At 35.2% G+C, this 25847-nt stretch overlaps 1 protein-coding gene across 1 annotated transcript in view; it reads right to left on the reverse strand.

Moving 5' to 3' along the window:
* The window catches only part of CD8A (CD8a molecule), a 232421-nt gene that overhangs the window by 44171 nt on the left and 162403 nt on the right, over positions 1-25847 (reverse strand). Inside the window, exon 5 of the mRNA XM_044062337.1 lies at positions 3221-3266. Coding sequence (XP_043918272.1) covers positions 3221-3266 — 46 coding nt within the window. The remainder of the gene's footprint in view (positions 1-3220; positions 3267-25847) is intronic.

The raw sequence follows: 25847 nt of genomic DNA on the forward strand, positions 1-25847 counted from the left end.
GGTATGAAGCAGCAACAGTAAATTATAAATGCTTAATTAACACAATAAGGAAACATTTATATGACTGGAATATTTTTTTTACAATGGAAGATAGATTTACTTTGATAAAGATGACTATACTACTAAAAATTATATTTCTGTTTCAGTTATTCTTTGCTTCTCTGCCTAAAAAATGATTAAGCAAATAAATTCTTTATTACTTAAGTTTTTATGGCATCCACAAAAAACAAGAATATCTTTCGATGGGCATGTTAAATGTTGGGAAGATGGTGGAATTCGTTTTTCAAATGTTGAACTATATGCTAAATCAATTATTCTTAAATTAATGAGTCATTGGTTAAATTCTAATTATACTTCAAATTGGGAAAAAATCATAAATTAGTTTTACTATCAATTAACAATACAAAAGTTAATAATATACTTTCAGATACAGACAAATTATTCTTGGTTATAAAAGATATTAGTATTAATACTAGAAAAAACCCACTTACATCCCCTTATTAATTATATTTTAGCTAATCTTAGGAAAATAATGCATAGTAATTACTATTCCTATTGTTTCTCATTGCTTTCACTAAGGGCTGTCTAGATTCATTTAATTTACATTAAATAAGAGAAATCAAAGACAGTGGTTTAAAATTCTGGCACCGTTTTTTAAACAGTAATAACTTACATGAAGCTAACTACCTCCTGACAAGATGTAATATATACAAATATTTAGAGAATTTATCAGTAATGACATGCAATTAACATTAAATATAAATTTGAAGGTAATTCCTAAGATATTAAATTTCTTCTTTAAAATCAATTGACTATATATATATATATGTGTGTGTGTGTGTGTGTGTGTGTGTGTGTGTGTGTGTATATATATATATATATATATATATATATATAAGATTTTGAGATCTGAATTTTTGGAGCTATCCCACAAGATAAATAATGAAATGTTTTCAGATGCTAATAAAATGTTAAATGTTAATATCAAATCCATTAGTAATACAACTTTGTCTATTTTTTGGTGAATTTTTACATGAAAGTACTTAAACAGAAGTTTCTTAACTCTACACGGAATTGCTTTAATATGTAAAAAAGGCAATCTCAACAGTTGGAGGTATGAAGAAGTTTTAAATGCAAATTGGATTTACATGATCTTAGAGTGTAAAATGGTTGCTCCATTTTGGATAGATTTCAAGAACTTCACTAAAGCATTGTGGTCAGATAATTGTGATATAACCAATTCATTATTACTACTTAATGCACTAATTCCAAACTCCATTCTGAGAACACAAGTGCCTGTCCACTGGTCTATACTTGCTATTGCAAGGAAAGTTATTACAATAAATTGGAAATGTAAAAGCATCCTGTCATTTTTCAGAATTTATTTCTTTAGCAAAAATGTATGTAATAGGGAAAAACAAACTGCTCATGCAAGAACATCAAATGTTAAACAGAAACAACTGTAATGTTTAAAACTTAAAGATATTTTAGATAAATTTTGATAATGTATAGAAATTGCTTCTGTTATTGACTTTGTATATAGTTCTACTTGTGTTAGTTGATTGTTTAGCTTTGTTATACTCATTTTGTTACTTAAAATTTAATAAACAGTTTTTTACACAAAAAACACTATATGTATACCATGTGGTTTGGTATCCTATGGAATACTACTCAGTCTGAAAGTAAAGCTGATGGAAGTGGCAACACTACTAACTTGTGTATTAGATCTTTTTTTCATATTTTGAATACCAAAGCTTACATTAGGAGAAAATCATATATACAAAATATAAGGCAGGTGGAGGTGAAAGATCAGAATGAAGATTTAGACAGAAGTCTGCCAAAATAGTGTAGATTCAATCATCTGGAAACTGACCAGGAAATATAATGCCATCATGTCTGAGGATGACTGGGTAAGAAAAATTGCAAGTAGGCTGGAAGTATTAATGTAACTTTTTAAAAGTGGATTTGTGAGGTTGCTCAGACCATCATAGAATAAAAAACCAAGTGTGAGGATTGCACACACCATGCTCCACAAGGGCAAATGGAAATTTAGCTTTTGTGTAGTGCATCAAGTCTTGGTTCAATTTTCATTTCAGTACTGTGTGAAAATGCACAGAAGATGTCCAAGTGCTAGTATTGCCAGATATTGATGTTATAAAAAGTTACCTTTGCAGAATGTAGTGGAGTTCTCTGGATGGATGTAGCCTGATATTAGAAGGCTTTAAGACTATCTTTGGCATTTAAGAAAAAACTAGTGGGAGTAGAAATATTGCTGAACAGTCGGAACATTGTCCTGAGGCCCAGCTGCCAAATCTGCTTAGAAAGTACTAGAGAGTTGAGAAAGTATTAAGGATGTGGCTACATCTCAAGCTCTGCAGAACTATTGGTGGGTATGGGAGAGGGATGCTGGAAAGTTGCCATTTGATAAACGCCTTCTATGTTTACTGGGATGGATACAGGCTGATGAGATCCTGGAAAATCTGAAGGCATGCATTTTTCTGCTGAAGACATTTTTATACCATATTATAGACTTTGTCAGGTCACCTAATACTGTAACAGTGGCTTATGCTAGTCCATTTTTGCAGGCAGATAATGAACCAAAACAGGAACAAACTTAAAGGACTACAGAACTCACACTGTTTGAATTAACATATACAGTTACCATAAAATATGTATCATACTCATGGTTCATATACTCATTGTATCCATGCAGTGTACAAAAAGGTGAATAATAAGCTGCCTGAAGGAATTCTAGCTTTGAAAAACAGATTGGGAATAATGTTTCATGGAGATATGTTTCTGCAATTATACACTCAAATCTGAAAAATGTATTAATTTAGATTCCTGTTTCTGTTTTTTTTTTCCCTCATCAGTAAATGTACTCAGAAAGCAAGGTGGATCAAGAGTTTTTAACAAGCACATGTACACAAAAAGACCTACAATTTCTAGAAAATACCAAAGCAGCAATATTCTCTTTCTTTCCACATTATTGAGTGTTATACTTTTGTAATCATGCATAGTTTTTATTTGTCGTTATTTGCCTGGATTTGAAAACAAAAACAGTAATTTAGACATCTTTGAAAAATGCCTTTTGGATGATATCACCATTTCTGCAGCAAAAATATTAATGAAAAGTTAATTAATACTATTAAAAGTTGTTACATTTTATACTGTTACAGTATTATATCAGACATTTGAATAAGCATGTGTGTCTACTGACCTGTTTTTATAATGATTCTTACATTTACAAATTCTTCGTCTGGATTCTGCAAAACAATTAAAAAATAAAGTTGTTCATTATAGAAATTTTACATATATGTAACTGCCAACAACTGGTACAGTCTGGCCATTTAAGAACTAAGGATAACTTTAAGTTGCAAATTTTATATATTGTCAACATACATTTGACTGCAGCTTAGTGCGGTGTGTGTATAATTGTGTGTACACACGTGCACACACACACACACACACACACACACACACACACACACACACACACACACATATATTCATATATCAAACATTTATATTATGTAAGTGTCTTTGCATACAAACAACCAAAAATAGTAAGGGTGCATCAAAGTGCTTTCCATTCCGCATTATGCTATTTTCTGTTGTATGTTAGACAGGTGTTATTATGTAGTTTTCAACATTCTTATAAATTCTTTTCTGTCACACTATCTGTGTAGTCAGGCAGTGTCTTGGGTTAAATTAGACTGTAAATGTATGTATTTGCTCATATGGTGTTGACAGTGGGAAGCTGATAATGTACTTAGTAAATTGTATTGTAATAATGGTTAGCTGCTGTCCACCTAGAACATAAAAAATACAGGTTGTGGTAATGATAATATTATTCATAAAAGCAACCTGATGTAACGTTACTTTCATTTATTTACAAGTTTCATTGCAGGGGGATCGGTGCTCAGGTGCTAAGTTTGATTATAGGAGAGCAGTGCTCAGGTGCTGAGCCTAAGAAACCTCCAGGTAATGATACAAGCAAGCACAAAACATCCATTCTCTCAGATGCTCATAGAAATAACAAACAAAAGTGGCACACTCACAGACTCTGTCTCACTCTCTCCATCATTCACACTCTCTCTCTCCCTCCCTCCCTTTCTGTCGCTCTCCCATTCACACAACCACACAAATAGACACAGACATCAGAAAGCATCACTTTCAACTGTTCACAGAGTTGGTGTGTGTCAGAAAAAACAGAGGTAAAAGTCTACTTGTACTCTGTTTGGTCCACAAAACTTGCCTTTTTGACATGGGATCAGTACTGACTTGTGATCCTGTCTATGCAATACTATCTATTGGCCGATTCATTTCCCCCAAACTGGCCTTATACCTTATATTATGGGACCCCCTAATGTTTGTCACTGCTCAGTTGACTAATGCTCAGACTTAAAGAAAAGCAAGAAAATGAGTGTTGTGTTTACACAATTTCTTCCTCTTTTCCAAATTTGTGTGATCTTGGAGTGGGTATGTCTCCAGAGATGATAGAATAGCATTGTCTAAGGGAAATGCTAAATTGTATAACCTATGTCTAATGTCAATGAATACATAAAACAGCTGAGGAAGGCCCAAAAAAAGTCTAGCAGAAAGACAAGAGATGTAGAGGGGATAGTAACAAACTAAAGGATAGAGAAGCAGATCAGTCATATGAAGTGGCATGCTGAAGCCACAAAGTTTGCAAAAAAAAAAAAATATTCAATGCAGATGAAGGAAAGGCCGTGTCAATGAGTAAAGCTGAACTGTAGCAAATATGCAATGATAGCTCTCATAATACATAGTAATTGTAGAATAAAGCAACAATGCTCACATTGTCTATAAACATCTGTGCTATGTGAAACCTTATAAAATACCACAGACATTCACCTGTGGTTGAAATGTTAATTTAGAACAATGGCACATGACAAGGAGGTATCGAAGCAACCCTGACCTTTGTAGCAACCTGCAGAAGGAAGTGACACATTAACAATAAGGCAGAGACCAGTGATGCCTTACAAGAACACAGACATACAGCAAGCCATTGAGACATACACAAAAAAATATGCAACATTAACCATGTTTAATAATGTACAGTTGCTATGCAGACATATGGAAGACACTTGTATGAAATATGTAGCAGACAGGCATATCAAAACTGCAATGTAAGGTCAGTGTCATTACTTGAACACAAAACACCCATTCCAGCAGTGTGGAAAAAAAGACAAGCATGAGGAAAAAAGAATTGGAGAGGCACAATATACTTTTCCAGTGATAAGAAACACCAGCTATGAAGTACCACCTCTAGTGAATGGTACAGGACAGACTAGCATGTCCTGTGGGAAGGACATGTTTCTCACATTGTACAACCCATGGTGTTAGGAAGACAGATTGTTTTGTGGGTATTGCACACCATTTCATATGACAGATGTCAGACAGGACATGAGACTAGGTCTAAGAAGGTGAAAAGACAGAAAAAGTCAAGATCCAATGTATCATAGACAGATAATACAGAAATGGTGAAAAAGATGTCTCATTTACAAAAGACAGCATGGTGTAGGCTATTGTATCCCTGCTGGGAAGCAGGATATGGTCATTAATCACTGCAGTCTATGAGAAGTAAGACAGATATTGCTCAGTAGGTAGTACACACTCTCTTGTAAGACCTGTCTGTAGATCTAAGAAGGTGGCTAGACATATACAGTACTGGAAACTAGATGGGACATGTAGGACATGTGAAAAAAATAAAAACAACAAACACCCACACACAAATGCAGACCATATAAAGTAGAGAATACATGGTAATAATTAATGTGCAACCCAGTGGTAAAAATGAAAGACCATTTCACTATGAAAAAAACAGTAAATGCAAAAGTGTAATAACATATTTTACAAAGAAAAAAAAACAGAAATATGCACAACACAGAATAACTACTTAGTAAGTATAAAAATACATATGCAAACTCTTCCATGCAAAAATCCTAAACCTACTTGGGGATCTGTACATATGTCCTCCAATTGTTAACTTGTAAATTCCTTTTCCATTCTCTCTTCCCAATATTTCTAACTTCCGGCCATACAGGATCATTATCTAAGGGTGGTAGTACGTGGTCGGAGCGTGCTCCTCCTTCAGTCATCAGTGCTACATTACCTTTTGGGCGAAATGCACGAAAAACAATTCAGGTGAACAACGGAGAAGGAGGCTCAGTCAGCAGGGCAATTAATAAATCCGAACTGCATGAAGAAGCAGTATCTTCTGACAGTCTTGATATACCCAATGGTCAGGGTGAATGTCCAGTGAGAACAACCAACACTTTGGACATTAATGAATCTTGCAATTGTAGCAAAATTAATTTATCTGATTTTACATTCGATTTCTCTTTATATGACATTAACGAGGAAGCCACAAGAACCGGAGCTAGATCCAAAAGGCAATTGCCATCTAAAACGTATTCATCTATTGCTGGACAGTCCACTCAACAACAAAAAGGTACTGTGAAACCTGGCTTCAGACCCGTACACTCCCCAGTTCGGGGGAATGTTACTTCTGAAGACAATAAATTCAATGAATTTTTATTATTTAATTATGGAATGGAAGATATAAAAAGTGACTATGATGTTACAGGAACGGACAATATTGAATTTGATAATTTAAAGACCATGATTTTTTCCTTAGGAAAAAAATTAAAAAGTATCAATGGTCTCAAAGTAGACAATGCCTATTTAAGTAAGAATCTGGAAATTAAATTAGTACCCAAGGGACTGAGGTTTTTCAAATTACCTTTGGGTCTAGATTTTACTTCAGATCTTGTAAAGGAATTTAATTGTTTTTTTTTGATAATTGTGGTTTTAACTTTATGAGGTTATTAATGAAACATAATGATGACAAAATGAGCAAACTTATAGCTGATGCAGAAAAATTAAATAACAACATTCTTAATGATCTTTTATTATCTCAATGGGAAAATTTATATAATAAGCAATACCAGGAAGCTAAAACATGGATTTCTAACATAATACAGAGAAAATCTAAAAAGCTTACAAGGGATTGTGAACAATATAATAGTAGTAAGGCATACATCTGGCCTGAAATGAGACACAAGAAATATACTAAAGATGAATTTTATGAACATAAATGGCAAAGGGAGGAGAATGAAAATTTTGACTATAAAAAAGGGTTTGATAAATCTTACCATAATGAAAGACATCCCCATAAGGGGGATTTTCAATACGGTGAAAAACAATATTCACAACCCCACCCAAATGGGAATCAGAAATTCATGAGAAAGAAGTGGTATTAGAGTCTAAAAGTGAACATTCAAAAGATCAAGGTAACATCAACACTATCCATGGGATAGAAACAGATGGAAATGTGTATACTTGTAACAATTTTAAGATATTTAACTACACTGACATAAATATAGATGAAACTCATTTTGATTTATTTAGCAAAGGAGAGAAATATATACCGAATCCTAGGTTTGATTTGACAGACACAATTATAGAATTCAAAAATTTCATTCGAAAAGCTAATCTGGCCATTTATTTCAAAAATCTGAGTTTGACTGATAAAGATAATACCCCAAGGAGAAAATATACTGACACTCCTTTTAAGGTAAAAAGTAGATTCAACCCTCCCAGTCATCCTAGTATTGAGTTGTATGAGAATTTAACTTTCAGAGAAATTTATCAAGAATCAAATAAACTTAAACAATTAGCTTCTTGTGCGAATTTAACACAGGATGAAGAAAGAAAGATTAATAAGAGACCTTAGGGAAAATGAAAATATTAAAGTTATGAGACCAGATAAAGGGGGCGGTATTGTTATATATAACAACATGCAGTACACTAAGAAGATATATGATCTGTTACATTTTTCTGGTAATTACTCATCCATATCCATTAATGAACTCAATATTGCCTATCAAAGGATTGACTCTTATATTGAGGAATGCTACTTAGAAGGAAGAATCACCAAGGAGATATATGATTTTTTATCGGTGAAATTTCCAAAATTGGCTACTCTAGTTGGTATACCTAAGGTCCATAAAAATATACATGATCCCCCCTTCCGTCCAATAGTCTCAGGTAGTAAATCAAAGACATTTCCATTAGGAAAATACATTGATTACAAACTGAAACCTGTATATGATAAAGTCTCACACATGGTCAAAGATTCCTGGGTATTTTTAAAGAATTTTCCTTTAGATTTGAAATATGATAATATTATATTTCTTACTATAGACATAATTGACCTATTTTCGTGCATCCCTAAAGAACAAGGACTTGAAGCTTTTAGTGCAAGTATGTATAAGTATTCTAACCTCGAATGGGACGAAATTAGATTATTGTGATATACAAATCACTTACTACTCAGATTAGCCCACCAGTCACAACCTGTAAAAATCAATGAATATATAAACTGGTGAACAGTCACGGAAACAGTCAATTCCAACGATTCCAAGGCAAAGCAACAGTAGACAAGAATTCTCCAAAACATAGCTTTTATTCATACAAACAAACTGGATAAGCGCTTTCACATACACTATGTATGCTTCTTCAGATCCTGATTCTTGTGATTATACCACTCATTTAAATACTCTATGTTCATTGAGTTAATTAAAATCAATTATCTAATAAAATAGTTTAACCAATTAAACATTTAAACTGGTAGTTACAAATACAGCATAGCTTTTTCTACAAAACGTGTGGTCAGATTATAATAATAAGATGTTTTAATTCAGAAACTGATTAGCTCTTGTAGTGCTTTAAATGTTCAAAATATCTAGAACTATATACTTGATAAATTCTAAAATAAAAATAAAAATAAAAATGAAAATAATAATGATAAAAGTTTATGTTAAAAACAAGTAATAATGATGAAATATACTATAAAATGTTCTATATAAATAAGTTCATTTCTATAGAGATAAAGATGAAATATAATCCATGTTCAATGCATAAATTAATGAATACTTATATAAAATTAATCAATTGTTTATAAAATAGATAGATGGAATAATAAATAAACAAACTGATTTGTAATACATAGGATATTTCTTATTTATATACTGTAAATATATTATCAGAATAAACTATGTGCATCACATCAGTTAAATATTTAAGTCCTTTTTTAGATATGATGCATTATATAATAATATAATATAAATATAGACATATATATTACAATGCAGCATGAATAGCTGATTCCATGTGGGAGTATAAATTGGAGATAGTGTGTATGACCAAATATTTTATATGTAACATGTGCACATATATAACTAGTGAACAAGATTTTATGCACCCAACACTTAATTTTAAATTTGTTCCCAAATTTGAGGCAACGTGCATAACAGAAAATCTTATATATTTAGCTACCTGTGGGAAGTGTTTAGCTTTTTATGTGGGAATGACAAAGAGAAAATTAAAAAATAGAGTCTATGACCATATCTATGATATAAGGCGTACAAATGAACAGAACGCCTTAGCAAAACATATCCTAGAACACAGAGATCATTATTTTAAATTTAGAGTTCTAGAAATAGTAAAAGGTAATAGAAGAGAAAAAGAAAACTCTAATCTATTAGAGTCCAGAGAATTATACTGGATTTTTAAATTGAGAGCACACCAACATCCAGGAATCAACCAATATGTATCTATAAAACCAATAAAAAAGAAGATAATTCCATGCTCTCTTAGGGTATGTGTATATATACACATACATAATAGCAATTTCATCATATTTAACTACTTTGTAATATTTGGTCATACACACTATCTCCTATTTATACTCCCACATGGAATCAGCTATTCATGCTGCATTGTAATATATATGTCTATATTTATATTATATTATTATATAATGCATCATATCTAAAAAAGGACTTAAATATTTAACTGATGTGATGCACATAGTTTATTCTGATAATATATTTACAGTATATAAATAAGAAATATCATATGTATTACAAATCAGTTTGTTTATTTATTATTCCATCTATCTATTTTATAAACAATTGATTAATTTTATATAAGTATTCATTAATTTATGCATTGAACATGGATTATATTTCATCTTTATCTCTATAGAAATGAACTTATTTATATAGAACATTGTATAGTATATTTCATCATTATTACTTGTTTTTAACATAAACTTTTATCATTATTATTTTCATTTTTATTTTTATTTTAGAATTTATCAAGTATATAGTTCTAGATATTTTGAACATTTAAAGCGCTACAAGAGCTAATCAGTTTCTGAATTAAAACATCTTATTATTATAATCTGACCACACATTTTGTAGAAAAAGCTATGCTGTGTTTGTAACTACCAGTTTAAATGTTTAATTGGTTAGTTAACTATTTTATTAGATAATTGATTTTAATTAACTCAATGAACATAGAGTATTTAAATGAGTGGTATAATCACAAGAATCAGGATCTGAAGAAGCATACATAGTGTATGTGAAAGCGCTTATCCAGTTCATTTGTTTGTATGAATAAAAGCTATGTTTTGGAGAATTCTTGTCTACTGTTGCTTTGCCTTGGAATCGTTGGAATTGACTGTATCTGTGACTGTTCACCAGTTTATATATTCATTGAAATTAGATTATTGGAAGAAATGATGGCCTTAGTATTGGAAAACAATTACATATATTTTGAAGGTGAAAACTTTAAACAAACAAAAGGAGCAGCGATGGGAGCCGCTTGTGCTCCCATCTATGCTAATTTGGTAATGCTCCATTGGGAGGACACTGTACTTTTTACCAGTGACTTTTTCAAGTACGTAAAATATTACTCCAGGTTTCTGGATGACATATATATATATTATGGGATGCAGAATTTAATATTATGGAATCTTTCATTCAATTTTTGAATATGAGCAGTGAATATTTAAAATTTACATATTCCTATAATAACACTGGATTGCCCTACTTAGATATTTTATTCAATATCAATCTAATGTATTCACTTCTACTATACACAGAAAAGAAACTTTTTCCAACAATTATTTACAATATACCAGTTGTCATCCAGAGAAACTGAAAAACAATATATTCAAAGGTCAGTGTGTTCGAGCCTCACGTATGACATCTGACAATGAGTTATTACATTCTGAATTAAATTTTATAAAGGAGTTATTTACACAAAGAGGTTACCCTATTGTTACGATGGATTCTACTATCCAATGTACATTACAACATAGGAACACTAGATATTCTCCCTTATTAGGGAATAACCACAAACTTGTATTTCAAGAGACCTGCACACTTTGTGATTGTGACAACAATGAGATAGACAACTTTCACAGGTCATATATTTTACAGTTTAATTTAGCTGCTAGTTATATTAAAAACATTCTAAACCATTTTTGGTACATTATTTCTAAAGATTCCCAACTTTGCAAAGTATTGGGAGTGAAACCACAGTTTACATATAAAATGGGAACCAACATCAAACAGCTAGTGGAATGTAGAACTATTGGAAAGAATAATAATAAAAAATTGATTACCGGTACGAATCCTAAATGTGGCACCTGTAATCAATGTAAATACATGTCCGAAGAGCACATTATTTATCTGGCTAATGGACACAAAAGTTGTGTATAAAGAAGGGCAGGAAATTGCAATACCAAGATGGTAATTTATTTAAGTATTTGCCAACTATGTTCAAGTTTTTATGTAGGTAAAACGGAAAGAAATCTAAAGAAAAGGATCTATGACCATGTATATAGTATAAGAACTAAGGACAACAACAACGCACTTTACAGACATATAGATAGGGAAGGGGATGACCACCATTTCAAATTTATTATATTAGAAGTAATTAAATATGATCCCAAAGAAGGGGATTTTAAAAGCTTGCTCAGCAATAAAGAAATTTGGTGGCAAATTTATCTAGATGCCACTACACCACCAGGTTTAAATGATTATATATCAATCAAACCACTACTATTCCATTAAATTATTCATTTGTCATAACATTAACAACATTAATTTTTTACATTATCAATTTTTTACATCACTAATTCATCATTTTTATTTAGTACATTCTATTATGGCAAGGTATAGTGAATATTTACAATGTATAAGTGAGAATTGCATTCATATTTATCTTTGTGTAATTTTTATGAAATGTTTGAAATATAGGTGAATCATACCTTTTATATACATATTTATATATTCAAATATTTAATTATTTATTTAATTATTTTTATAACATTATATGAGATATAATATTTCTGCATAATAGTAGTATAGTGGGTAATTTACTAATTTTCCATTTTTTATATTTTATTATATATTTATTATACATATTTATTATATATTATATGTTATACACATTTTATTCATTTAGTTATGCATTTGTCTACTTGACGTCATCTGTAACATTAGGGAATTGTGATATTAATTATAATTATAATTATATTTATATTTAGTTGTCCAGCAATTATAATTGTCATTAATACTTCTGTGCCTTTAAATTCTGCTATGTTTTTGGGTGCCAAAAAAGTTTTAAATTGCTTGTTTTGAACCAACGGTTCAGTTCTGTTGAAGCCCGGATATGCTGGGTGAAAGCGCTTAACTGACTTTCGTGTGTATATCAACTGATTTTCATTTGTATATTTAGAGCACTTGCTGCTTTCAGTTTTAAACAGCTTTAAAACTGACTTTTGTGTGTACATCAACTGATTTTCATGTATATATGTAGAACACTTGCTGTTTTTAGTTTTAAACAGCTTCAATAAAGTGAAGATTTACTTCAGCGCTCTGTCCTTGCCAGCTGTTATCTGTTCCAACGGAGTGACGGCACTTATTGGTGTACTCTTGTTATTTTTCTCCCTTATTTTCTTTGCCAATGGGTCTAAATATAAGGTAAATAACAAATGGGAAAGAGGACAGCCCTACCTGGTTCCAATGTTCAGACCCCACTCATCAGAAAAGAACCCTTCCACTTTAATTCTTGCCTCCAATCCCTATATATTCCCCTTAATCGTATTATTGTATCGGGATACAAATGCTTCCATTGCCCCACTCATAAAATCCCAGCTTACTCTGTTGTATGCTTTCTCTGCATCCAGACCCACCACCAACAACAGCATTTTATTACATTCTGCTTCCCTCTGGATAATCATTTTTCTATTAATTTTCTCAAATGTGTGCCTCTCTTCCATAAAACCACACTGATCCATATCTATCAATTTTGGCAGAGCATTTGACATTCTTTTAGCTGTTATATACATAAACACATTATAATGATGGTTTAAAATTGAAATGGGTCTATATGAAGCTGGATCTGATGGGTCTCTACTGTCTTTAGGTATTACATCCACCCCAGCTTTCTTCCAGGATGTTGGTGTTTACCCTCCTTTTAAAATACTGTTAAAGTAAATCTTACAGATCTTTATAAATTTCTTCCCTCCTAGCTTCCAAACATCTACAGGAATGCCATTTCTTCCTGGAGACTTTCCTGTAGATTGATTATATGTTGCTGTTTTTATCTCATCTCCTTCTATCTTAACTGTTAATTGTTGAGCCTCATCTACCTCTAACCATGGCATACTTAAGTCTTCCATAAATGTTTCCATTTATGTTCTTTCTTGATTTCTCCATTTTTCTGCTTTATACAAATTTTCATAAAATTTTTGAAATATCCATAATACCTCTGTAGGATCTCTGGTTATTTTTCTTGTTATAGGCTCCCTAAGTTGGCAATAACTCTTTCTACTTTTTATTGCCTAAGTTGTTGTGCTAAACTTTTTGTACTCTGGAGTTGTTAACAAAACAGTTACATAAAAGCAATTGTTCTAAACTTATGCATATTATCCAGATACTCCCTTATTTTCTCTTTAACACTCTGAAATTGTGTCTTTTCTTGTTCTGTGAGATTCCCCTTATTCTGCAATGCTTTAACCTTTTTCATCTCCTTTAAATAATTTATGTTACTTCTTAACCATATTTCTTTTTTTTTATTTCTACCCTAGTTTTAAACTCCACTTTACTTTTATCCTACTCACTAGTTATAACTTCTGAAGAGATTTCTTTCTTCCCTAATAACTCTCAAATAATCTCCACTACCTATTCCTTACAGGTAAGTGGGAAGTACCAGTGTCTAATTTTAATTAATTACCTTGCATTTTTTCTTAGCATTGACTCATGATCTGAAATAGGTATTGGATGTGTGTGTGTTGAAGCTATCAGTTAAATGCACATGTTCATGTGAAATATATTTTCTTTCTAGTCTAGCCCAATTATTTTACCTTGGAGAATAATATGTAAACTCAGAGTTTCTATTACTGAATTTACATCTTCTGTACCAAATATTTTCATAAATGTTTTTAGAAATCTACCATCTTCTATTTCTCTTCTAGGTTCCCCAGATACATCCTCAATGTTGTAAATCAAGTTCCAGTCCTGTGTTATTAATAATATTCCCTGCGAAAAGCTGATTATTTCTTCCAAAATGTTCTTAAGCTCCATAATAACAGTTTTAGGTGGAATATAAATACACACCAGCATAATGCTCCTCTTTTGCCCTTGGCCCCATACTGCCACAAATCTAGCTTTATTATCCTTTTTCCTCTTCTATCACTGCTGGGGCTTGTCTAGCAATTAGTTTAATTACTCACCATTTCCTTTGACCCTGATAGCCTGCTGAATATCCATCCTGAACTCATTTCTTTATCAAATTCACATGATTGTTTCTTTTGAATGTGTCTTATGCAGCATTGCTATTTGAACTCTGCATGTTTTAATTTCATTCAGTACTCTTACCTTTTTATCTATACCTATGAGGCTATCTAGATTCCAAAATAAAATGGATAGTGTAGCCATTATGATAAGAAGTTATTATTCCCACCTCTTACACATGGCAGCTTTTTTAAATGTCTGTTTGCAATGTTTGTGCTACATGCACCCAATAATGGTTGTCAGGTTAATCTTTTACAAAGTTGTTACTTGTCATCTCCATTTAAACCTATGTCACATTTTTAAGATTTTTTGTTTTAATGAAAACACTCAAAACAAACATTCACCCAGAACACTTTCATAACTTATTAACTTAAAGCAAACACACACAAAACTATGCACTTATTGAAATAATGAAGTTTAACCCTCCTAATAGGAACACTTGTCCCAAATTGACAGCTGTACCCACAGGCATTACCTAATCTAAAAAATAATGTTATCAGTACTAAACTCATGTTACAGCCTGTGCTCTTACCATACCTCTCTACATGTAAACATCAAAAACCTGGACAAGGCCCATGAAAAATAGGTACAAATCGGTACACTGATTAACATATAATTTGCATGCATAATTACGTAACCCAACCCACTCCAAAGGAATTGTGGGATACCAACTTTAAAATGCAAACTGAAGAACAGACACCAAAATATGGCACCAGAGTCCCCCTGCAGCCATTCCAATTTCCCATTACCTGGCTATTTTGCCCCATTTACCATAAACACTAATGTGTGCATACTGCTTTACTTCTACAATGATTATTTGGATTTTATTTTTACATTTTACAGCACAATGCACAATCAAAAGGCCAAAAACCAAGGACACATTTTAAACATCACTTGTATGATTTTGGAAATTTGCTAGAATAAAATGTTGTGTTACCATCATGCATTACACTGTCAAGCCTTGAACCTAGGACCCTGTGCACTACAGTCAGAGCAACATACCACTATGCCAAATCAGCAGTTTTCTGAGAGACAGGAAGACTGAAACTTAAGTGGCTATCATTTAGTGAATTCAGTTCTCACTCCTCACCATAGCTCTCAACCTCTTAGCACAAAAAACCTGGACAAAGCCAATAATGGGGGGAATACAGCCCCAAAATAGGGACAAATGTCAAATACTGAGCTTATAAACTTAGAAAATTGCTAGAATAAAAGGTTTTGTGTTACCATTTATTTTCTGAAGAACATGAAGTCTGAAATTCAAATGCCTGTCATTATTAATGAATTCAATCCTGCAGTGATAACCAAATGAATAAATTAAAATTAAGTAAACGTCATCACTGCTGAGAAATAGATTAAGCACTGCATTTATCATTATTGTACCAACTCAGAGATCTGTACCTTCTTACTTAACCTGAAGTTTTTTTCCTGAAATACCACAGTAAACATTTTATATACACCTTTCATTGGCTATGTAACATTTATGCACCCCAATCTCGTGAAAGCTTCCTCAGAAATGCAAGGGTGCACTCAGCAAATCCAAATATTGAAAGTAAGAAAACAGAATCACCATGCAGAATCAGTCTAAAACCATTTATTATGGCAAATATAGAGACAAGGAAGTCAAAAAAGAAGCCAGAAGAGACCAAACATGGGCAAAAAACAGGTTTTAGCAGGTAACCCAACCTTCTTAGTTAATCTTGTCAATATATGCTTCTGTATTTGCCATAATAAATAGCTTTGGACTGATTCTGCATGGTGGTGTTTTTTTTTTTTTTTTTGGATACGTCAAATTTCCTTTAAATATTTAATTTCCTTAGGAGTAACTGAAAGTACTGCCCACATTAAGGAGAAATTACTCATCCGAGAAAACTTTATTTTGATTTCCTTACATTATATTTTAGCCTATAACTTTTCCCTTTATCTTAATAATTTCTAATAAATGTGATAGAAAATAGCAGTAATTTTGCAAAGAAATCCACACACACACACACACACAACGGCTACAATCTAGTAATAAATGTTACATTTGCGTTGTCTTTGTTAAATGTATACACAATGAAAATACTGCTTTATTTTCAGAACAGGTAATATGCCCTAAGCAGCAATCCAACAGACAGTATAAATACTCTTGGAATCTGGTTAATGTGTGTATCATAAGGCCAACACTGTATTATACAACATTTCCTTTAAAGATTATTACATGAGTTCATGAATGATAGGTACTGACAAAAAGATCACTCTACAATTATTCAAGTTGCACTAGCATTGGCTTGAATCACAACTACACATAACTCTGTAATGTATTTGTTCACATTTCGCAATTATATATTTGTCAGTAAGCAAATCCAATATTTGACGTACAGGTTAAGGTTTATTTTTCTGTTATGCTATTGTACACAATTAAATTGATCTATTGCAAGATTTGGTCCTACGGATACAAAACATGCTATTAAACTTTTAGCAGCAATTCAGGTGCAAATGAAAGTGCCATCCCACACAACACATTAGTACAAAATACGACATGAAACTTTTAACAAATGTCTCATGGAAGTTTGTCTTTGGAACTGGTTGAACAGCTTGGCACGTGCACACACACACACACACACACACACACACACACACACACACACACACACACACACACACACACACACACACACACACTACTGCCAGACATAATCCTACCTGTGAAACACTATTCCTTCCTTCCAAAACATTTCTGAACACCTCCAAAGTGAACCGGCTGAAAGAAGCCACAAAGTGCGCTCATTTGAGAAAAGAGCTTAAGAAACAGTTCCAAGAACTTCCACCTGTTTCTGAAAACATTACGAGCTGAAGCAACAGTTCCAACATTATGACCGGTGAGCTGAAGCAACGGTTTCTAAAAACATTACAAACCAGCAGAGCGTTCAGCGCTCGTTTGAATAAACTGCTCACAGATCATGGGGAAAGCCGGAAATGAGCCCTTGAGCTCAGTTCCGACAGGCTGAAAGCCCTGATGGAGCTGACGTCATCCTGCACGTGATGATGTCAGCTCAAAATAAGAAACGGGGGAATATTGAAAGATAAAATGAAAACTAAAGCTGGTAAAAGTCAGAAATAGAGGGGTGCTACTCAGGAATTGTGGCACCCCAGTATTTGGACCCCAAAACTTGGTAAAACATGAGTTATTTGGGATAGTTGGGGGGTATGGCTCTTACTTAAACTAATTTCTGTTTGTTCTTTCATAGGTTCATAGGTTCATAGGTTTATACTAGGCTATCTGCCCTAAGGTATAAGCCTAGCCCAAATTTTTGTGGCTTACGCCACCCCTTATATGAAAAAGTACTGTGCCCATTAGTTTGTTGTGCCTCTGTCCAGCAGTGACACAGAGATGATTCCCAGGGTAAACCTACGATCTCCCATCCACAGGTTAAGATTTCTCTTGAACAGAGCCAGCGAGGTGCTCTGCCTCACATGGACCGGGATTTTATTCCACAGCATAGGGAGTCTCTGAGTGATAAATCTATCCCTCCAGCACGTCCTATTTATATCCGTGCTAAGGTTTAAGTTGCTTGCTCTAGTGGTTTTGGTGGATTTGGATTTTTTGAGGTGGAGCATGTCCATTAATTCCGGGTTGGACATGGCCTTGTATGTCAGGCACATGCCACCTCTGAGCAGACGGTATGCGACTGAATAGAGCTGGAGTTTCTTCAATCTGGCAGCATATGACAGATTTTGGAGTCCCTTTATCCTTTTGGTGAGGAACTTTTGGGGTCTCTCCAATTGCTGCAGATGTCGGGTGAGATACATCTCGAATGGGGCATTGTACTTGATCATTGGTCTGATAAGTGAAGAGTACAGGGGAACAATGACCTCACTAGATCTGGATGTGAATCCCTTCACGATCAGGTGGGCAATGGAGAAGGTCTTTCTAACCACTTTAGCAATGTGAGTGTCAAAAGAAAGGCCACTGTCAACCTGGGTCCCCAGGTCCCTGATAACCTCTTCTGTGCTTAGTGGATTGCCACCTATATGGTAGCTTGGGGTTACCTTGTTTTTCCCGAAGGGTATGACTATACATTTTTTGGTGTTTAACTTCAGGCCATGGCTCTGGCACCAGCTATCTGTTTCTGTGAGTCCCTTCCGAAGGATATCCGTGTCCGATGCACTTTCCACTATGGCAACCAGTTTGCAGTCGTCTGCAAACTTTGTCAGCCAAAGTCCTCCCATGTTGGCCTGTACTTCTGAGAAGTAGATGCCGAACAATAGGGGACCAAGGACCGAGCCCTGTGGGACACCACTTGTGACCGGCTTGGAGTCTGACATAGCGCCAGCAACTCTAACCCTGTGGGTTCTGTGCTTAAGCCAGTTTGCAACCCATCTTGTGACATATGGGTTTACATTTAAGCTGGTAAGTTTTTCTACAATACCCGAGTGGGGTATTGTGTCAAAAGCCTTTGCAAGGTCAAGGTAGGCTGTATGGACTGCCTTTCCCTCATCAATGGCCTTGGTGACTGTTTCAAAGAAGTCGACCAAGTTCAAAAGGCATGGTCTTCCCTTGACGAAGCCAAACTGGGTCGGGTCCAATGTCTGCAAGTCCCCTATATCTTTGTTTATGAGCTCCATTATGATCCTCTCCATAGCTTTGCAGACTATACTTGTTAAGCTTATGGGGCGGTAATTACCAGGGTCCGTAGAGGCACCGCCTTTGTGGAGTGGGACCACAGTTGCCGTACGCCACTCCTTGGGCACGTATCCTGTGGTAAGGCTGAGATTAAACAGCTGCCTTATGTGCGGGTTTAATTCCTCATTTAGCTCATGTAGCACACAGCCGGGGACACCATCCGGTCCCATTGATGCTGTGTTTTTAGCTTTAGAGAGAGCAGCTTTCACCTGTGCATTTGAGATGTCTGGGAGGCTACACTCTGCTGGGATCTCTCCTTTAGGGGGGGAGAGGGGGGTGAAGTTTGCACTGAACCTGTCTGCCAGTATGTTGGCAATGTCTGTGGGTTCAGTGATTTTTGTATCATTTTGGACTAATTCTGAGCATATCTGGGAGTTTCCACCCGGGTTCCTAACATAGCTGAAAAAGGCCTTATGATTATCCTTTGAATCCATGGCAATTTTCTCTCAAAATTGGCCTTAGTTGATTTTATGAGTGCTCGTATTTTTTTACTAATAATGATCAGGGGTGACTTCCCTTTTATGGATTTTGTTCTATCATGTAATAGCTTTCTCCTCTTATTGTAAAGTTTGTTAATGGCTGGGGTCCACCAGACTGGACGTTTGCCCTTTGTGGAAAGAGTCTTGGTTTTATTTGGGATTGCCTGATCCATGCAGTCCTGGAGGTGTTCATAGAAGGCATTTGTAAGGGCTTCCGCAGCTTGGGTTGTGGTTTCCACTGGCTCAGGGGCCTTGAAGGATACCACACCAGTCTTGAGTAGTGTGAAGTTTGCTTTAGAGAAGTTCTTCACTGTGGTCTTTTTTGTTTGGGGTGGGGGTGGGATGTGGATTTCCAGTGAGATTAGTTTATGATCAGATCTCACCAATGAGGGATATACTTCCGGTGTGGAGCATTTTGTCCCCATGTTTGTGATAATGAGATCTAGTATATTTTCTCCTCTCGTGGGAACAGTGACTAGCTGTTCCATGGCATTTGAATTTATGAACTCCAGGAACCATTGGGCTAGAAAGTTAGGGCTAGAGTAATGTTCCCAGTCTATATTCGGGTAGTTGAAGTCACCCAATATGATGGTGTTTGGAGATACATTTATACCCTCCAGTGTCTTCAGGAAGGCTGTGTGGGGTTCCTGAGTTTGAGAGGATGGCCTGTAACATGCTACAATTTGTAGAGCAGTTTTGCCTATGGTTAGTTGCACCTGGATGGTTTCCGAAGCTTCGTGCATTGCCACCAACCTGGAGGTGTGGGTATCCTTTATGAATATGGATACACCCTCCTTTTGTGGTGTGGTCCGGGTTTTGGGGCGGAACGCATGATATGAGGTAAAACCTAATAGTGCCGGGGTGCTCTCAGGAGCCTTGAACCAGGTTTCAGTTACAGCACAGACATCGATGTTCTCCATACTGAGAAGGGCCTCGAGTGCATGCATTTTGAGATTTAGACTTCTGGCATTGAGCAGCATTACCTCAGTTTCTTCCCATTTTTGTTTTCTAGGGTGGTAGGTTTGGAATTTGAGCCTTGCCTAAAAGGCACTATGGGGTGGCAAGAGCCTTAGCCAATATCCGGAATCCCAGGGTGACAGGTGCAAGCCGTCCCTTGAAGCAGCATGGCTTGTCAAGCATGTCATCCCAGGCAGACAGACACTGGATCCCCTTTGAATGACACCAGACATTAAGCCAATTGTTAAAGCTGATCATCTTGTCTCTATATTGTGGCATCATTCTTGGTGAAGGAAGGATACTGCTCAGGGTCAGGGTCATACCTGCCTGGGCTACATAATCAGAGAGCTCCTCTATGTCTCTTTTCATGTAGTCCAGGGAGGTATGTCTCAGGTCGTTCACACCAGCATGGACAATGACTGTGTCATATTTGTACTTGCCATGGAGTGACCCGAGTGCTTGTGTTATGTGGCAGATTCTAGCACCCGATAGGCAGCTTACTGTGACCCTCTCCTTGTTTAGCCTGGTGAGTGGGACGTCAGTGTGTCTGACTATGGAGTCACCTATGACAAGTATGTTTGGTGTTGTATTTGGCCTTAAGGGCTGTGACTGCTTTGCACACTGCTTTTGTGGTTTATGTGTTGCTTGTGGGGTGTCTTGAGGTAGCAGTTGTTTGGGTGTCTGCTTTGGAGGCCTCTGCTGTTTAGGTAAATTTTTACTCAGAGCCTCCGAGTATGTCTTTGTGTGTTTATGTGTTTGATTCAGTGGTGTGGTAGCATTATGTGAGGCTGATTTTGTGGTGTGTGTAGTTGCCTTCTCCTCCTGTCTGTTCTTGCCAGTCCTGAGCTGAGAGAGCTCAGCCTCCAGTTTGGCTAAATAGCTGCATCTCTCACAAGTATTTGTGTTATGTGGGAGGAGAAGAGGGTTGTCTGTGTACATGAGGCAGTTATAACATTGCCTCAAGATTCCCAGATTCACCAGCTGGACCAGAGAGGAGATTGACAACTGACCTTTGGACATGCTAGAATAATATTGGGAATTCCTTAATAATTGAAAACAAGGGCCAGTGGGGAGTGAGGGTGTAGTGCTTTTAATTTTTAGTGCTGACTTATATAATTGCTTTAGTGAGCAAGTGCCAGGTAACTTGAGTGCAATGTGTTACAAGTAACTAAATGCAAAAACGACAAACAGTAACTTTCTTTCAAGTGAAACAAGGAAATAAGTACAGTAAGCATTGTAGATATCACTACTGATCCACAGAAGCGCTGAGAAGCCGCGTATTAGGTGGAATTAGCTTCCAGGGAAATAACAAGCAAACAAACAACAAGCATATAAACAAAGCTAGATTCAGCAGGCCTGGATCTAGTCTATGCTAGAGCAAACAAGGTGTACCAATTTCAGTAAGATACAGTTCAAATATTCAGGCACTATAAACCTTTAACCAGAAATTCCCAGCTCAGAAGGGCAGAGTCCAGCCTCTTCTCTCACAAGAGTGCAGACCACGAACCTTCTTAATGTAAAATAACTGGCCTGAAGCCCAAGTGCCTAAACCAGAACTAATACACTTGGACACTGGGCTCTCAATCAGCAGTTCCCAACTTAGAAGGATGAAAGCTACCTGTCCTGCCACCACAGTGCTTGCCACAAACCTTCCTAATGTAAAACAACTGGTCTGAAGCCCAAGTGCTTAATCCAAAAGACTTAGCATGATAGCTACACTTTAATCAAGTTACAACCAAGCAGTAATAAATACAATTGAATACTTTAGAGAATGTCTGGATTAGTGGTCAAGTTACACAAACAAACTTTCCTTATCTTATTCCCTTCCCAGATGTGAAAACAGCTTGTATGCTTTCATAAAACATTAACTTTTAGCCTTAAGAAAAAGTGCACTGGCTATCTTTAAACAGAACTAAGTTATACAGCATTCTAGTAAATGCATTGAAGTATTTACACTGCCCAGGAAGTTGCTTATCTCTTATTCCTTTCCAATAATTTCAAACTTTGTTTCTTACTGAGCTGTTTGTTCAGAACTCTCAAGATTATTGCCTACACCTGTAATCAGCTTGTTTCCATATAAATATAAGAACAGACTATTTAACTGACCTCAACTCACACTGAATAGTTATTTGATAAAAGAAAGAGAATGGATTAACTATGCTTTTTTATTTTTCAAATCCACATGCTTACACACAACAAAATTATTTTTAACTTAGGCGAAGGGCATTAATTCAGAATATTCACCTATGCAAAAGTATGAGAAAACATTTAAACTCTACATATATCATAATCACTGTATTTGTATACAACATCTCCCACACCAACAGCCCAAGACTACTGAATATTAACTTAAACATGCTTTAGTGCAGCCTTTCTTCTATTTTTACATTATAATATCTACATTTCCTAAACAAAAAGTACTTGTTTACTTTAATATCTTTATCATGTACAGGGATCACTGAAAAGACTCATCACCCCCTAATTTTAGATACCCCCTAACCACATACTATACAAATCTGTTTTACTATATAATATGCACTTTATATCATGAATTGTTTTTTACAGATACTGCTAAGAACAAAAATTGCTTTACTTACAGTTACTTTTGTTTTCAAGTGTCCTTTAAAACATTAATGATATAAAGTGGGATATATGCTTTACAGTTCACTTTTGTTAACACAATTAACAAAAGTCCAATCTTTCTCAGCTAGTTTTTCTTGTAAAGCTATATTTCACAAATGTGATTGATGACTTATAATCTCACATTTATTCACTAGTTTCAGTGTTGCTGGTCTTCTTCCTGTTCAACTCTATCTCCCAACACCATACCCTGATTCAAATCCAAGGTACTCCCCACTGTTCTAGTCAACTCCTTTGCTTTTTTCTGTGTCTCAAGCATTTTCCTTTGGAACATTGGAAAAAAAATTTCCCTGGCAAAGTCTATCTATGAACTTTATTATCAGGATAATGAGAAACAGAGTCCCCTTCTATTTGATGGCTCACTTTTTGTTGTATATTTTTTGTATTTCCTCATTAGCCTGTTCTGCATCAAAAATATTTTATCATATGGGAAAAATAGTCTTAAGACAGCTGGATACAGCTACCTGAATCTCACACCTGCCTCTTGAATTTCCCTGATTACTGCAATAAAGTTGCTTCTCTTCTGTCTCCAGTTTTTAATACTTTATCCTTCTGCCATGGCTTTGTTAGGATCAACTCATTCTGCTGGTAGGATTGCATCTTTGCTAATACAGGTCTTGGATGCTTTCTCATGGTCAAGTTTGACGAATACACAAATGCTGTTGTTGAATACCAGTCCAGTTGCTTATCTGTGCTTTCATAAAGTTAATATATATGTTCCTTCCAGTTTCTCTGGTACAGTAGAAAACTGTCCTGTGTTTTTGTTCTGTGTGGGAGACAGACACATATTATCCAGGCTGCACATTTCACATATATATTTTTCCATTGGTTAGTTTGTTTCTTGAGTAATACTTGAACACACAGAGTATGTCTGTGGCCTTATATTTTTTGATAAGACTCAAGACCTCCAAAAACTTCAAGCACTGTTGGTGACTCCCTGCTGGTGATTTGAAACAAAGAAGGAAGGAAAGTAATTCTATTTATTTTTGTGTCTGATATCTAGTTGCTTAAACTGATAGAGCTGCTTTCTGTTTTACCTGTTCCATTTTGTTTTCTGTTTTGAGAAATTTGTTTGGCCTGGTGTTTTTGTTCTATGTATCAGGCAGATACATTCCAAAAGCTCCACATTTCATGTGTTTTTTTATCCACATAGGATATATGTGGCCTTGTCTTTTCTGATAAGACTCAAGACCTGCAAACTCTACAAGCACAGCTGGTAACTTTCCCAGCCACCCTCCCATTCCTTGTTCTGCTTTTTAAACTTGATGATTTTTAACCTGCCCACCCTTAGTGTAAACTAAACTTTGCAAGCTCCTCCCTCTCCCTTTCTACACTGCTGTTGATATCTTGAATTATTTATTTGCCTCTCATTGTCTATTCTACTGATTTACTTGCTCTGAATACATCATCTAGCTAGTTGTTGGATAAAGTACTGTATATTATAGCAATAACCCATGCCTGGGGGTGTGGGTAATGCTGGATTTACCCACGGTTGGTGTGGTTTGGTCATGAGGACGAAGCCCGAATGGCCAAACACAGACAACCGTGGGTAAATCCAGCATTACTCACACCCAGAAGTGGGTTATTGCTATTATGAAATGACATTATTTAAGAAAAAATAATTATTATTTTTCTTAAATAATGGCATTGTATAATGCCTCCTTGCTGCCCTTCTGCAGCTGTCTGGTATTCTGCCGCAGTTCTGATGTACTGCACATACGTATGCTTACGCAGTACATCAGAGCTGTGGGCGGAAGCAATGGAGAAAGCAATATCTCCATTGCTTTTTACAAACTGTCTCGCTATGTTAAAGGAGTTTAACATAATGAGACAGCTTTAAAAAAAAGTAACGGAGAATATCTGTTGCTTTTTTTAAAGCCGTCTCGCTATGTTAAACCCATTTAACATAGCAAGACAGTTTTGAAAAAAGCAATGGAGAAAGCAAGATCTCCATTGCTTTTTACACACTGTCTCACTATGTTAAAGGTGTTTAACATAGCGAGACAGCTTTAAAAAAAGCAACGGAGAATCTCTGTTGCTTTTTTTAAAGCTGTCTCGCTATGTTAAACCCATTTAACATAGCGAGACACCTTTAAAAAAAATAACGGAGATAGGAAGATCTCTGTTACTTTTTTAAAGCTGTCTCGTTATGTTAAAGTCATTTAACATAGCGAGACAGTGTGTAAAAAGCAATGGAGATCTTGCGTTCTCCATTGCTGTAAAAAAAGAGTTATACTAATTTAAAAAGTCCGGGCGACTGGACCTTTTTCCATTACTATAACTCTGATTTACAATGTGCACGCTGACCAATCAGTGTGCACATTTTGGAATATTAATGGGGGGGTCATTGTATAATTACCCTTAAGAAAGCTGTTTTCTGTGTTTTTATATCATGAGGATTGAATATTTTCTGTCTTGTGG

The sequence above is a fragment of the Protopterus annectens genome, chromosome 2.part1 (genome assembly GCF_019279795.1).
Source record: "Protopterus annectens isolate FY-2018-M chromosome 2.part1, PAN1.0, whole genome shotgun sequence".
In the NCBI taxonomy this organism is placed as follows: domain Eukaryota; kingdom Metazoa; phylum Chordata; order Ceratodontiformes; family Protopteridae; genus Protopterus; species Protopterus annectens.